Source organism: Corvus hawaiiensis, chromosome 6 (genome assembly GCF_020740725.1).
Source record: "Corvus hawaiiensis isolate bCorHaw1 chromosome 6, bCorHaw1.pri.cur, whole genome shotgun sequence".
NCBI lineage: Eukaryota > Metazoa > Chordata > Aves > Passeriformes > Corvidae > Corvus > Corvus hawaiiensis.
Window position 1 is genome coordinate 8084236 of NC_063218.1, and position 16566 is coordinate 8100801.

Below are 16566 nucleotides of genomic sequence, written 5' to 3' on the forward strand. Positions count from 1 at the left end.
TGGTGTGTGCTGTGGACACACCTAAACAAATGTAGTATTCAAAACAGTGAAACATCTTTTTACTAATTGACTTTATTCAATGGTGGTGTTTCTCCAAAGCAAAATGATGTATTACATCTGTTAATATAAGATTTTATTAAAGTGAGATCATCACTAATACAGTAGACTTTAATACTATAAAAATGCCCTCATAACACTGTTTCTGCAAATGAAAAAGTTTTAAGTGTAAAGTGTGCAAAGCTGAAAGCTTTTTGATAACTCTTAATGGGAACAGAAATTCAAGTGTAGTTGTCTCTTTTAATGTACCACTCAATCAAATCTCTGCATTTTTCCTTCAGTAAGTAATTAGTGCTAAAATTATTTGGCATACTCTTCTTTCTGCTGAGGGCTTCTTGGTTTTGTTTTCTGTTCCTTTTCAGTAAAAAGTTTGTTAATGATGAGGAGGACCATTTTTAGGGCTTACTCAAGGTCATGTATCACTTAAAGTTTGGGATTTCCAGCATTATACCAGGTTTTAAAACAACTGTATTTTATAAAAGTTTTGCTCTTGCTGCAAAGCCTTTTGGCTGTAATGGCGCTGTGTTTTGTGAAATAACTGTCTGGAAGCAACAACTGTTGGAACATGGCAAAAGGCAATCTGCTTTGCACACACAGCAGATGGGCTAAATGACAGGAGCCCTACCTGAGCTGCTCCAGATTGCTGCTGTACTAATGGATACCTGGCTGCCCAGACTGATGCCTAAATCTTTTTGTGTCTACAGCTGTGTGTAAACAAGGATGTAATTTGCTCCATGGGGGCTGCAGTGTACCTGGGGAATGCAAGTAAGTCTGCATGCTTGAGTATCTTCTCTTTTTTTTTTTTTTTTTTTTTTTTGGAGCACTGATTTCTCTGGTGTCCTCCATGTATGATGCTACTTTTAAAAAGTCTGCTTTAAAATGGAAAAATTCTGTACCAGAACATGGATGGAAATGGATTTGAAGTAGATGTCATGAGTGTAACAATTGCATATACTCTAAACTGTTTGGTGATGCTATTCTGTTTTTTTGCCTGAACAGATTTGTTTTGTGAAGTTCAAAACTGTGCCATCAAATGAGAAAAAACTGTATTTTTATTATTATTATTGTTTTCAAAATCTTTAGGAATTTTAATCTCTGTATATTTGTCTCAAATGAAAGAGCAGCTTGTTCTTTGGACTGTTAGACTAGGAGATGCTCACAGTCCTAGAGCACTCAATATATATTTTTATCACCAAAATATAGTAAATTTTCCTATTCCAAGAAAAAAAGGGTTTTGGTGGTAATAGAGATACAGTAGCAACCCCAACCTAAACTTTCCACCCCAGGTAAATTTTTTTGGTCCCTAAATATGAGAGAACAGAGTGAAATGTTCCCTTAACTTCATGATGCAGCTGAAGTAGACTGTGATAGCAAGGGCAGTTGATTGTTTTCCTGTAAAGGTTCAGGCATTCAATGTAGTAGGTCAAGGGGAAATGGGTGTTATTTTTACACTAGTTCTTGAAGAAATGGGACAGGTCTACTTGCAAGTTTGGGATCCTGTGTAAGTTGTTGAGTTTTTGTGGTTAGAGTGACATGCACCATTGTAAGGGTGCATTCACACAGATGTTCCTTAGCATTCTGTGTTGAACCTGCTTGATTGGAAGGATGTGAAACTGAGCTGTGGCTGCCAGAACCCCTGAGAGCTGACAAATACCACTTTGTGGCAAGCTGTGACAGTTTAAGGCAATTTGGCTTCATCCTTCTGACTACTACAGCCTCCACAGAAGTGGCAGAAATGGGATGCAGATAGTTCAGCTTTGCTGGGCTTAGAGCGAAGCTGGGGTTGAGGTGCCAGTTCATGAGCTGTGGTAGGGTGACATGCAGACAAGTCCTATCCTGCTGCAGAGCCTCCTGTTTTTAACAGTGGGGGATGGCTGATAAAGTAAGCCTTAAATCATAGCACCACAGAGTGGTTTCTTACTGCCCTGAAACTTCCATCAGATGCTGCTGACTTCTTGGAAGGTATGTTGCATTGTAACTCTCTGATCTGACTGAAATCTGTAAATTTGAGGTGCAGTGCTTCAGTTTGTGTGTGGTTTCACTTCTCAAGCTAGAAAATTTCCTTTAAAAGATTTTTTCAAGGCAGATGATGGCTTCCTTTTTGTGTAAGAAGGAATATTTTGTTAGTTATTTGTGAATTTTTTTGTATCACTAAATATCTTCCTTGTGATTTCAAGTATTGAGTGCCCCTATGGTCAGGCATCTTTTTGTTACAAGTAGAGATTGTGGTTGAGAGCTGGGCCAGTATCATTTCTGCCTGAGGAAGAAGCACTCCTTCCCTTAAGACTTCCAAGAATGCATTTGTTCCACTTGAGAGCTTATTTTAATGAATTTTGATTCATGTAAGGGTTTCTGGTGTCCTGTAGGTGTCAAAGTAGAATCCTAGGAGCCTGTGAACATTTGCTTTTCAAATGCAGGAAGTCTTTGACTAAATATGTAAAAGAAACAGATTTAAGCAAATACAAAGCAGTACCTTTATTTGGTTGGCGTTTTTTTTTGGCTGGGGGTGGGTGGGTCAGAGGGGTTGACAGTTTCCTTTTTAACTTCCATTTCTCTGTGATACCAGCTGTGTCTGAGAAGGCAGAAGCTGGAGAGTAGCAGGGAGGTTTCCAGAAGGGAATATAAAGCCTTTGAAGCTGAGGGGCTGGGTGGCTGTTACCTTTTCCAAGGTGCCTGTCAACAGGTGGTCTCACACGAGCGAAGTCTTTCCTTGCAGCCTGGAGCTGATGCGAAGAAGCATCTGGTGTTGTAAGTCCAGGTGTTCCCTTGAAACCTGCCCAGCTAAACTGAGCTCACAAAAATAACCCTGAGTCTGTTGAAGGACTCTGTCCAGGTATCTTCTACTTTGTTGGGTGGATTCTCTCATTTGAAAGTAAGTCCTGAGGGAAGGAATAGTGGATTGTATGCAGTTTACCTTGTTTCTTGATGCCTTGATGCTCAAATCAGATCCATGATCAGCAAGCTGAAGGAGAGCAGTGGCTTTTCTGTGTGTGGCCACTCTTTGCAGTATGGCAGAAAGTTCTCAGCTATCTCTTTAATGGTGATTTGGTAGCTTGAGTGTGTTCACACAGCTGTCTTTAAATTGTATTCTGTCATAGCTATTAGACTATATTGGAAATGTTGCTTTTAACCAAAATGGATAATTACTTTCTGTAGAAAAATGATGCTGGCCTAAAAATAAACAAGGCTTACAGACATGACCTTTATCTTTAGCAGTACAAAGGAAGCTGTTATTTAAAAGAAATTGCTATGTTTGGTGCTGTTGAATTTTAATCTAGATGCCTTCATCCTGGTTTCTGTAATTTAACAGGTGAAAACAATGTCCTTTTTTAATTCAGAAAGAAAATGAAAATGTGACAAAAAATATGGGTGTGAGGTATTTGGGAACCAGCTGGTGCCAAAAGCTACTTAACTGCCAAAATTTGCAGTGCTGTTAGTAAATAGAAAAGCTGGAAAATGGTTTCCATCTTCAACTTGCATGAACATGGAGGTAAGTTAGGCAGAGGCTCCAAGGCCTCAACCAAAGTCTCAGGAAAAGATCTACCCTCCATTTTTTATGTTCCAATGTAATTTAGAGCTGTTCTTGGATTAAAAGTTACACTAAAATCAGAAGTAGCTAAATGACCTCAGGCTGTTAATAAAGGCTACGTCACTGGTTCTGGTTGTGCATCATCTGTTGGTCAAGTTCATGCACCCATTTGCTTTGAGGAAGTTAGTGTTGAGATGTTTTTCCATTTCTTCTGTTGAGTTTCTATCAAAATGGAAAATAAGTAGAGATGACCAGATGTTTCAAAATGACCTGATAGAGGAAATGATTTTTTGGTGTAGCTGTGTCTAGGTGATGGGTTTTTGTCATTGTGGAGGCAATTCAGCAAAAACAAGAATTTCCTCAACAAAGATGAAAAATACGTCCTTGAGGATAGCAAAAGCAACTCACCTGAGTCTTGCAAGCATAGAAAATGCTGCCATCCTAAAGAGAAAACAAACCAGTCTTTATCCATAGTGCATAAAGAAAAACAATAAACTTTGGTCTGTAGTGGCAGGCTAAATGGTCCTTTTCTTTATTGACTTCACCAGACCAAAGTAGTAGGAGGGATTATCAAAAACACAACATTTGCAGAGCCCTGATGCTGGTGCTTTTTGTATGTTTTTATATCATTTAAAGTACTTTGTTAAATTCCATTAAGCTGTCTAGAGGAAAAAAAAAATTAGATCAAAAAAAGTTTGATCTAATGGCTCATATCTGGCTTGGGTTCAATGACCATATGAAATTAGCAAAGTTGAATATAGAGAAACCATCAGTGACAGTCTCTTTCCTCGATTAAAACTGCTGAGCTGGGTATGTTTGGTACCTCTCATAAACTGTCACTAGGCTTAGCAGCTCAATCTTTCACTTCCTTGTTATCCAGAGTGGTATGGCTTTGGTTGTGGTCCAAATATGCCTCATATCTGGCCTACACTCTCATAGTCCTGCCAGGATGATGGTATTTTCAGAAGTCTTTCTACTTTTCCCATTGCCTTTGACTGTTTGTTTCTCATCTAAAGCAAAACAAAAGGAGTGAAATCCCTAACAGTGCTCAGCTTGTGTTCTGGAGCCATGGTAAGAGCTGGGTTTTGTCCTGGGAAATGCCAGTCTTACTTTCCACAACTGGTACAAAAGTTTCTTTAGAATGTGCAGACTAACTGAAATGAGTTAGAAATGGGATCATTAATAGTACTCTAATGTGAATTCTGTGCAAGGTGAAGAAAGCAAACGTACTTCTTTTAAAAGAACTTTTAAAATGAATTAAGGTTGGTGTGTTTTGAACTGACTTGTTCTAGAACTATATGTGACAGTTTTAGTTCTACAGTTTTGGTGATTTTATGTTTGTTTGGTTTTGTTTAAACATGTACCTTATCTTTGTCCTATTGGAAAAGTTCTCTCAAGATTTCTGTCCAGTGCCATACCTTCTGTAGTCCTTGTATTCCCCTTCAGCAGTCCAGCAGTGCCTTCAAGGGCTGTGAGCATCTCCCAAGTGATTTTGCTCCCTTCATCTGTCACTTTAAGGGCCAGACCCTGCTCAGCTATTATTTAATACTTTCTTTAGAGTTGCAGGGACAAAAGCTGGAGCTGCAAAATGAGCTACAGCTACCTGGAGTATTGGTGGTATAACTGTTCTGGAGAGTCTTTGTTAAATCTTTGACTTCTCAGAGGTTATCCAATATCATTGATATCTCACTTGTGGTTTTGTGATGGTTGGGTGGATAACATGTTTAACATCAGCACTGGGGAGCTCTGTCTAAATTTTTTTTTTAAAAAAAACCTGAGCAGCTGGATTTTTGTAAACTTATTCTTGGGTATAAGGTGATCTGGTGAGGGTTTTCAAAACAGGTTGTTATTGGAAGACTGTAGAGGACTAGCAAAAGGTCACAGCTGAAAAAAAGAAGGAAATAAAATTCCTGCTTCTAAAAACTGGGAGAAACTAAGAGGTGGGCATCTTCCACAGTTGTTCCAGAATGGAATTATGAGAAATCTCATAGGCTGCTCTGAGCAGTAAACTAGAAAACAAAGCCTTGTTTAGGCAGTGTCCTTAGCTGCTTTGGCATCTGACCACTTCAATTCCTGCAGCACTGGACTGCCTGAAGCCCCTAAAGAGCATGAGGCTGCTGTTTGGCCCCGCAGGAATGCACTTGGTACCAGGACTGGGACATCTCCTGTCTCCTCTTTGGTGTGAGATATCCTATCACAGCTTCAGGTTTCAAAGATCTTATAAAATTCTTGCAATTGCTGTGTCTTTCGTCATGTTAAGTTCTCTTGCCTGTTGTTATAACCAGTGCGCTTTTATTATTGTTTCTTTTGTCCTAATGGTGTGCCCTTAGGGAGCGTTGGCAGGAGTTTCACAAGCAGCCACCTTAAGTTAGGCAAAGAATTCCATGTTTTGCTTCTTTATTGGTCAAGGAACTGAGGCATGCTCTGCATTCACTTGCTTGTGAGTGGGTAGGAAGATACAGAACATATCCTAAAGGTGTGAATCTGCATCCAGGAGATGTGAGGTGTGCAGGAAGTAAAAACATGTAGTGCTTGAACTTGTGTCTACAACAGTGTGGGGAGTGCAGCTGAACTAGAACAGTAGATCAAAGCAGCACAGAGAACCCAGTATCATACTCCAAACACTTCAGGGCTTTAAATTTTAGACTCTCTAGTCTGTTCTTGTGGCCTGAATGCCTGTTTGCAGCTGGAACATGTTGGGTGTGCTCCTGGCATACATTGTCTGACATTACCTTAGTTTAACCTAAGAGGAATCCAATTCCTTTGTTCCAAAGCAGCTCTGTGATGTGAACTAACACACCATCAACAGGAACGATCAGGCAGTTCAGGTAAAATGCATGTTCCTGGTGTGAACTAATGCAAATACAGGCACACCCTTAGAGCCACTTATGTAAGTTAACTGAGCAATGTTCTGCCTAAAAACATTTGAACCATCCCCCCTTTTAACTTGTTCTCAAAAACTCTGCGTAGTAATAGAGTGACACTGTTAGCTTTCAATAACTTCCTTTATTAGAGGAGAAAAAAGTTTCTAGGGAAAGGTTTGTATCTTTCAGCATGATAAGAATGCTGGGGATGAGAGGAGAAGATAACAAGCTTTCAGGTAATGAAATTATTTGAGTTCATTAATGAGCATGTTTTCCTTTGCTATTCACAAAATTGTCTTGCCTATTTAGAAGGTAGGAAAGTGGGCAAAGTGTTTCTGTGACAAGTATTAATGAATGAGTACTGTACTACTTATTAACCTTGAATCCAGATGCTCAGAAGTGTAGGATCTAACAGCTGGACAATATTGCTGCCTGCTGTGCAACAAGTAATCTCCTAAAAGTTTAAACAGGCTTTCTTATGGTTATTTTAAGTAAATAACTAATATAAAGCTATTGTTCTGGCCTTTGCAACACCATCCTGTTCACGTCACTAGAAAATTTAGTGGTTTTCTATTTAAGAGGGTTATTTCTCCCCCACCCCTGAATGATGCATTTTGCTTCTGCTCTTAATGTCACTGTTTTGCTTTGTTTTCCTGTGTGTTAAGTGTTTTGGCCCCAGCTTCCACTTGAAACATGATTGGGAGAAGCTCCCTCCAAAAAGTCTGCTTATAAAAAGGTGTATGAATACGTCACAATGATGTTCTCGTCACTCCTTGCAGGATGTGCAATATATCAGTAAGGTGTAACCTGTGATATTTAAAGGCTTACACCACATTGCCTACATCATCCCTAAGATTTTTAAAATTTTTTTTAGGCCCCATATTCTGGTGTTGACTTCAGAAATAGACTTCACTTTGGTTGCTTAGGTGTATTTATGCATGAAGTGCTGACAAAGCTCTGTAAGTAGGTGTAGAACAGCATTTATTTAGGTATCCTCTCATTCTCATGAATTACAGAGCTTTTTGTAAGGTTTACCAGCATAGATTAGTGACTGGATGAGATGTGCAATGCGAAATTCCTCAGCTGAACTTTCTGCACAGAAGGATCAGGACTCTCAAATAACCAGAAGTGATTGAACCAGGAGAATAAACCATGTGGGAAGATATTACCAAAGAGCTGAGTTTAAGCTGACCATTGAGAGAGCACCCTGACTTTCTGCTGTTAGCAGAGGCATCCTCCTTTTGGATAAGGAGGAGTTAATCATGCAAGGTGCTGAGGGGCTGTGGTTCACAGACCATCAGGATCTGGGGTACATCTCTTTACCTTTCCACATCCCTTCTATAACTGCCACTGTAGGATTTGACATAAAGTCACGGAGTCTGGACAGCATTTCCAGGGTCATCTAGTCCCACCTCTTTGCCCAAGGAGGTCTAGTCAGACCAGATTGCTCAGGGCCTTTCCTCACAATGATGTTCGTTTTACATACAGCAACATGGGACCTTTTGAACAGCTTGTTCCATCTGATTTGGAAATGCTCAATTTCAACTAAGCTCTCAATAATTATAACACAAACTTCCTCAGAGGAAAGCAAAGGCCAGTCAGCTTTTTCTGTAATTATATCTCTTTCAGAAGAACATAAGGAAAACATATTTCTGTAGAAAAATCTGCTTTATTGGACTTGATGAGTTTAGTTTTTTACTGGCCCCAGGAAAAATTAAACCCTCCAAATGTTCCGTTTCATTCTCTTTTTCCCACTTCCCCCTGCCTCTGGTACATATGTACCTTTGAACTGTGTATAGTAATGAGTGTTTTTGTAGGATTCCCTGTTGCTAAATTTACTATTTTAAACACACTGAGATTTACTGTAGAAAGTCCTTTTTCCTTATCCTGAAATTTAGCTGTTTGAAGCCCCACTGAGCTGAATTATTGTGGCTTTGCTTGTCAATGACAGCAGTGTGTTTTCTGCACAGTTGCAGTTTTTCTAATCTGAAGATTTGAAGTCTTATCTGAAATTTTTTGCTAATGTTAACTCCTGCCACCTCCACTTCCTCCAGCCTTGTTTGAGTTCTCATTTTCCTATTATCACCAGGCTTTCATCTAAGGAAAATGGAAACTGTGAAGCATGCCTGTAGAATTACCAGATCTATTCTCTAAATTCTTGGTTTCAAGATAACCAACAATCGTTCTTCTCTCCCTATTACACTTTGTCTGTGTTAATTCTGACCCAAAGGGATGCTTTGGTCCGGGAGCAGTTGCCTGTGCTTCAGCCTTCCATCAGGAAGTTACTAAACTGTAACAATCTATTTATGGTAGCTTCTTTGTACTGCTAATAACCCAGGCAAGGGCTAAGATTAAGCCAGGTCTGATTTTGTTTTGCATGTGCTGGATTGTGAAGACAAGTTTGAGCTGATGAAGTCAGCAGAGGGGAAGGACAAAGGAAGTAGAATCTTGATTCCAATAAGAATTTTCTTTGTCTGTTGAACAATGAGAATCCTTATAGATTCTCTATATTTGGCTTTCTTATTTTGTCAGATGTGAAATATTTAGAATTGGAATTTAGTTGATGCTCAACTGGGATGGGAGGGCAGGGAAGAAGTAACTTTAGCCCCACTATTAGCTGCACTGGCAGTTTCCTTCTGGCTTTTGCACAAGTGGTTGGTACATGAAAAGGAATTCTGCCTTGGGTTTTTTGGGGGGTTTTTTCCTAAATGATGTTGAATTTGTGTTTGTACCATTTGGGCTTCTCATAGTGAATCATTAACCATTTTCATCCTTGTTTTTTGTCTTGATATTTTTGTCATAAATTACATACCCATACCCATAAATGACACACTTACCTATTTCTGGGTTGGTTTACCTTTATTGATCCCATCTTGCTCTCAGGGGGAGCTGAGATCCATGTAAGCATTATCTTTTTAGAAGGAAGTGGAATTAATGCTGCTCTAGCACCTGTTAATGTAGGATGCGACCAGACTTCCTGTTCAAGAGGAAATCCTAATTTATTCTTCCTTGTAAACTGACGGCTGATCAGCTTACCACATAGTAACCTTTTGACTTGTAAACACTGTGTTCCTTTGGACTGCTTTTAGCCTCTAGAAGTGATTTCCCTCAGGCTTGGTGGAAACTTTAACAGTAAACTTTGGCTGTGTTGAATATCACGAAAAAGCAGCAACCTTTTTCTGATGAAGTAATTTTAATGCCATCAAGCATACCTGCAAACTCGAGTAGGTGCCTAAGATGCCTTCAAGTTCTAGAAGGGAGCTGTATTTTTCTTTGTACTCTTAAGCACCGCTGCAATGTTGAACAAAGTTTTTATCCATTGGCTGGGGAGAATAAATTGAGTTACTGTGATTATTTGCTTTGTGATGCAGACTTTCAGCTCTTGAAAATGCTTGTTGTATGTGGGTGGGGAGTTGGCTCTGGCTGGGATAGTCATGGTGAATCACTGGCAGTAGTGCCAGGTTTGGCATGGATGAAGATTTGGGTTGAGGCCAGTAAAGTGAGTTGCAATGCTTTTTTTATTGTTTATTATCATCCTCTGAAAAGATTTTTCTTGAGGAGGATTTGTGCTTGAGGAGGAAGGAAGAGATCAAATTTAGCAGGAGCAGTATTTGTTTCCTCTTGCTGCTGCTGCAGCCAAAGAAAGAGGCTTCCAAAATATGAGTGTTCTCCAGGCTTCCGCCAGCCCAGCTCAGAGGAGCAGTCGAGGCCTCTGGGCTTGACTACTCACCTGAGGCTCTCCTTGCAGATCTGCAACTGGGAGCTTTTTAGGGCAGGAGCAGGTACTGGGACATGAGCTCAAAGTAGTTCTAGAACTTCATATGAAAAGAATGGTCTTGCAGAGATCTGCCTCTAGATTCCTTCTGCCAATGTAAATAGTAAGAATTTAAATGCTGTGCTGCCAGCACAGCTTGTTCTGTTCCTCTGGCGATTTGATCCAGCTTACTGAAACAGTGGAAGAGGATTGATTCACAAGGAACCAAGACTCCTCATTTATACTTTTCTTCCTTGTCTTCTCACTGCCCCTCCTTCCCCTCCCTCCAAGACTTAATTTATTTTCTGTTCTTTTATACTATTCAAATCATGTGGGTAATAGAATGGTAGTGTTTAATCTAAAAAATGTAGTTTGATTTCTAATGTTTTTTCTTCCTCTAGGCAATAGGGCTGCACTGTTGTGTGTGGGCCCAACTCCCATTCAGTGTGATTTTATGCATCTTTTTGTTGCTAGTATGTCTCTTGAATTCTGTATAAGAAATACTCTCTTAACAGGCAGAACATTTCTTTTGTTGGCCCAAAAGAACAAGCTTACTATTTCTTGGTACTTAAAATATGTGTGAAATATATTTATATGTTAAATCATTAGCCTATCCTCCCTCCCCCTCGTAAGTTCAAATTTTAATACTTTTCTGTAGCATAAACAGTTGCTTCTTTAGAAGAGTTCTGTTACAGATCAACATAAATATACTGGTCTCAGAAGAAATCTTGGGGAAAAAATTCAGCTCCAAAACAAGTGAATTGTTAATGGCTTTTGTTTCTGTTCTCGCTCCTCCTTTCTCCAAAGAGTACTTTTTCCATAGTGTCAGTAGAGAACACTGAGGGTATAAGGGAATAAATCTGTGAAAAAAGGTTTTCTTGAGAAACCAGGCCTTGAGAAATTTGTCAAGACTGCTGCTTCTCTGGCTGCCCTGGTCTTTTGAGGCTGTAGCACTCTAGAGCAAATTGGCTATTCTTTTGAAATCTCTCTTCACAGAAAAACACTATAGTGCTTGATGCAGTAAGCCAGCAGTCTCCTTCTGAAAATCAATTTCAGCTTTCTTGTATCAATCAGAATTTTTGTCCTAGTGTGAGAGGATTATGTGAAGATGGGACTTCTTGTGAAAGAACCACTAATTCATGTCCAGTTCTCATAACGTGTAGTGCTTGGTGGTGTTTGTTGCCATGGTGTGTGACACATTTGAGCAGGATCAGTTCCTGTAAGGATCAACAGGACTAGTTGTGTCCCTTCTAAACAGGATAAATAAAGTTTTGTTATCTGTTGCACATTGAACAGTTGACCTTGTTCTTGAGAATGGTAAGTGTAGTGTTGTAAATACATGTAATGCTGATCATGAAGCATCATGTTGCTAACTTTTAACATGTGAACTTACATCTTAGGTGTCATTATGGTTGGCAAGGACAGTTCTGTGATGAGTGTGTCCGCTACCCAGGCTGTGCTCATGGGAGCTGTAATGAACCATGGCAGTGTAATTGTGAAACCAACTGGGGTGGCCTGCTCTGTAACAAAGGTACTTAACATTAATGTACAGGAAAAATAAGTTAAGTTGCATGATTAACTAATAACTCATTAACCCTCTTTTTTTCTGCTAGTGTGCAACTACCCGAGTGTTTCTGTGCCTTAATTCTTGTGTGGCAGATGGTGCCTAGGCATCAGAAGTATAGGAAGTTCAAGACAAAAGGCTTGGAATTGTCCTGACTCTTCTAACTCCTGCAGTTGTCTCTTGTTCATTCTTCCCTGTTCTGTGGATAGTTACCAGATCACAGGCTAGCCATTGGAATATGGGGATGATGTGGGTGAAGGATGTTCGAGCCAGAAAGGCATCTGTGTGTCTGACTAGGGATTAAAATGGTGAGATCTGTTCCCTGCTGACTGACCCTTTTCTCTGTGCAGATCTGAATTACTGTGGGAATCACCACCCCTGCCTGAACGGCGGCACCTGCATGAACACCGAGCCCGATGAGTATCGCTGTGCCTGCCCCGACGGCTACTCAGGAAAGAACTGCGAGATCGGTACTTTGGGATATTGCATCTCTCTTTGCAGATCTGCAGCTGGTTTAGGCACTTCTACATTTCAGTCAGGATATGCTCCATCTCTCCTGTCTAGTGCCTTAGCCTGGCTGTTCAAAAAATCACTAAAGACAACAGAAATGCTGCACCAGTTTCCCTTTAGATAAGACTGAGAATATTTGGCTTCTCTTTCTTAATCCAAACATGCAGTTGGGCTGTAGTCTCATGAAATAGGTTACACATGTGGCTTTCCCTGTTGCCTGTCTCCCTGCTGCCCATTTTCTTGTCTTCTGGCTTGCTGGCAAACATGCATCTTTTCCAAGCTGGGGACTAAGAAAGGTGGAGGTGATGAACTCTTCAGTTTCTACTCTGATGTGGGGCTTTCGCCCAATTTTTTAGTTGTCTGAATGTCTTGACTATCCTTTTTAATCAACTGAAACGTAATCTTCTAATATGGGACTTCTGATACGTTTGGATTAATAATGAAAGGTTAACTACTATGGAAATGTGCTCAAACCCTCTTACAGAGTCACCTTAAACAGTCTGAACAGAAAATGTCTTCCTTGTGCCTGTTGGCTAAATGGAGGAGAGCATTTAAACCACATTTGTGATGAAGTATGGCTTTCACTTGAGTCTAACAGATCTGTCTCTTGAAAAACTGCTTCCTATCTCAACCGCAGTATGAAGATAGCATGTTGCTTTTTTCTATCTGTATATGTATTACACAAAGACCAAAATGTTCATGTTCTGGGGATGATTTTGGTCTTTGGTGACTTTTCTTGATTATTCTCACTTTGGAGGCAAATGGGCAAGTGTGCAATTTCTAGTTCTTTCATATTTTGCTTTAAAGATTTGATGTTTGGAGAAGAATTGAAACTTTTGATTCTACTTTTTCACATGTAGTGTTCAGTTGGGTGTTCTGGTTCTTTGTCATGATGGGTTGTTAAATCCTTCTTTTAAAATATGATATTTAGTCTTCTCATGATGAATTTTGCTGTTCCTTGATAGCTAAAAGTTTAAGTGGGAAGAACCCTTGCTTTTTTTCCACCTCAGTGCTTGGCCTTAAATTCACTAAACTATTATCAGCAGAAGGTTTTCAGAGTTAATCAGGATGTAGATCTTTGAACCTCATAAAGTGCTATGTGGTATTAAAGATACCATCAAAACTTGAATTTTGCTTCAGCTGGTAGAATGTGATGTAAAGTTTAGGCTAAAATGCATGAAATCTTGTCATAACTTGCCCTGAAAGCTGTGGGGGAGTAGCTTGGCTTTTCAGGTGAGGAGGCAGTGAAAAAAGGAGCCATTATACTTGCTGAGATCTGCAGTGATTTTTAACAGTAGGATGGTATGTGAGCTGCTTTAGGTACTGGTACTAAAAGCTTCCTTGGCTTCTGAGAGGGGAAGTTACCAAAAAGAAGTTTCAAAAAGGTTGTCCCTCCTCAACCTGATGGTTGCTTTGTGCAGCCTCTGCAGTGTTACAGCCCTACATGGAGTGACAACGAGCAGCCCTGCCTGTAAGCACCTCTGTTCCCTGCCGTTTCCAAGGAACGGTGTTAGAGTGAAGCTAAACAGACCTTTGATACTTAAAACTGCTACAAATGTTCAGAGCCTTGCTTACAGCGTATCTGTTTTGTCTCACTGAATTTAAAAGAAGTGCTGGAGTACTCTGGAAGTGCATGGCTGGAAGCAGAGTGCTAATGGGGAATTCTGCTGGTTCCTGGGATATTGAAATAGTGACCTGTCTGTGCTTAGGCTTTCTAGTCATTAGGTAGGAAGGATGGTACATCTTCAGTAAAATCCTGCTTCAGTTTCTTACTGGGAATCTTAACTCTCTGCAAGGGGGAGAGGAAGGCTCCAAACTTCTGTGCTGGCATCTCTCCGCTGCAATTTTCTTGGTTACTTTTAGCCAATGCAACTTTTAAGTGCAAGTTCTCCTTAATTGGTACTGGAAGAGTATTTAGCAGGAATTTCTTTCCTTCTTTCTCCCCAGCCGAGCATGCTTGTGTATCTAATCCCTGTGCTAATGGTGGAATTTGTCACGAGATTTCGTCAGGCTTCAAGTGTCACTGCCCATCGGGGTGGAGTGGACCAACATGTGCTATTGGTGGGTATGCTTTGGCTGGTGACTGACCTGTTGGGTTGAAAGGGTTGATGAAGCTTACTTGGTGATATCACACTCTGTGTGTTTGGAATTTGGTGGTAGTTTTTTACTTTCCCTGTCTTTTAACAGCTGAGCATTGGCAGAGTGAAAAGAGGAGGGTTCTGTGCAGCCCACAGTATTGACTCGATGCAGTTGAGATCTGTTATCAGAAAGTTATCAAAAGCATAGCTGGACCATATCCAAAAGCTTGTTTGACAATTCCTCACTCCTTAGCCACTGTAAAGCAAAATACAGAATGGTTTCATTTTGAGAAATATAAATGTGAAGGTCAAAGGTTCTCCCCTTCTTTAGTAGTAGAAGTGTAGATTTGCACACTTAAATGCTTAAGTGTCTGATTCAGAGGACAGAGAAGTGGTTGAAATGTATTGTGGGACTATAATTAGTTTACATGTTGCCTGTGATTTGGAGCACAGGTGGCTTACCTGTTTTTAAACAGCAACTGTCCTCAAAAAAAAGAAACAACCCCAAAAAACCCTGAAAATTACCAACCACAAAACCAAAACTGGCTAAATTTGTGTCATGAATCTAGGAATATAACTTTCAATGAACATGCAAATCATAGGTAGCTTAGCTGATTCTTCTTTGCTGTTTGCAGATTTTCTCTCCTCTCTCTCAAGGAGGTGAGAAAAGCCTAAGTAAAAATTAGGTTAGAAACGTTAGTCTGTTCCTAAGCTTATTTGTTTGAACATTCTCCCCCTTCATCTCAAACTAACTTTGAAGCAGAACCTGTTAAGCCAAGCCTTAGGCCGTGTAATGGAAGGCCCCCTTTGACTTTGCAGATATTGATGAGTGTGCCTCGAACCCCTGTGCTCAAGGAGGGACCTGCATTGATGGTGTCAATGCATTCGAGTGTATTTGTCCACAACAGTGGATTGGAGCAACTTGCCAGCTTGGTAAGTAATTCGAAAGCTTTGGAGACCACTGGAGGTTATTCCTAAACAGTGAATAACTCTGTGTGGCTGGCATGGTGTTTATTGAAGAAAACATGGAATGTGTGTGTTATTAGTATCTTGGATCCTCTTTAGCAGATCTTAAAGCCAGAAGTTTCAAATGGATCTGTAACTATTTAAGCCCCAACTTCAGCTGACTTGTAACAGTTCCTTTAGAATGCCCCATAACTTTTCTGTTGCAAAATGCAGCGTTGGTGATGGTAGCTCCTTCTCCATGGTGGCAGAACAGTGACTAAGCTTGTGGAGGCCAGGGAAGGGGTTTGCCCTGACTAACAAATTGCCTTTTTGAGTTTTGGCAAAGGGAAGAGTAAGATAACGTGCATGTGCTACTATAGGCAAGTGTGCATTCAAGTCCTGTGATATGTAAATGGTTTTAGTGCCCTACCAGTGTATAATATGAGCTTCTGATGCTTGGATTGCATGGATGCTTTGCTTGGTGCTGTGGTAATCTGTTTCTGGGTTTGTTCTTTATTCTATTCTTTATTTTCTCTTCTTTCACAGATGCTAATGAGTGTGAGGGGAAACCCTGTGTTAATGCTTACTCTTGCAAAAATCTCATTGGTGGATATTACTGTGACTGCATTCCAGGATGGACAGGAGTAAATTGTCATATCAGTTAGTATTTCTTTAGTATGTATGTTGACAGTAGGATGCTTTGTTCTCTAAAAAAAAAATAAAAAATCATGATGAGTGATGGTATACATACTTTTAAAATAAAAAAATACCTGTTGTCAGGATTTTTCTAACTTCTAGCAATGTAAATTGAAAATACGGTTTGAAAATTTATTTTTAAAGGTAATTGGTATTAAAGTGAGCTTAGATATACGCTTAACTAATAAATCTCTTGACTCTTACATGTTTCTGAATGATATACACTGATTCAATTTAAAATACTTTAAAATGTTAGATGTTAAATTAACTGATATTGATACCTCACTTTTAGTACACTGTAGCAGAAATATAGAATGTAATTTTCTATTAGATATTTTTTAAAAATAGAGATCTCTTAAGGCATCAAGAATCCTTCCTTTCCATTGAAACATCTAGAAAAAAACCTTTTTGAAAATCACTTTTCTTCATTTTTATGCTAAACCTATACTTTACAGCTTAGTCTTCCAGTATAAATTTTAATGCTTTGCATATTTTATCCATAGATATAAATGACTGTCATGGACAGTGCCAGCATGGAGGGACTTGTAAGGTAACTCTTGTTCATTACA

The 16566-nt window shown here is 39.7% G+C and overlaps 1 protein-coding gene across 2 annotated transcripts in view; it reads left to right on the forward strand.

The window, feature by feature from the left end:
- Window positions 1-16566, forward strand: part of JAG2 (jagged canonical Notch ligand 2) — a 69968-nt gene that overhangs the window by 33976 nt on the left and 19426 nt on the right. Inside the window, exons 5-11 of one of the 2 annotated variants that reach the window (XM_048307688.1) lie at window positions 762-822; window positions 11605-11735; window positions 12119-12238; window positions 14226-14339; window positions 15176-15289; window positions 15848-15961; window positions 16501-16547. In XM_048307688.1, the coding sequence (XP_048163645.1) occupies window positions 762-822; window positions 11605-11735; window positions 12119-12238; window positions 14226-14339; window positions 15176-15289; window positions 15848-15961; window positions 16501-16547 (701 nt within the window). The remainder of the gene's footprint in view (window positions 1-761; window positions 823-11604; window positions 11736-12118; window positions 12239-14225; window positions 14340-15175; window positions 15290-15847; window positions 15962-16500; window positions 16548-16566) is intronic. The other variant, XM_048307689.1, reaches the window with a different exon arrangement.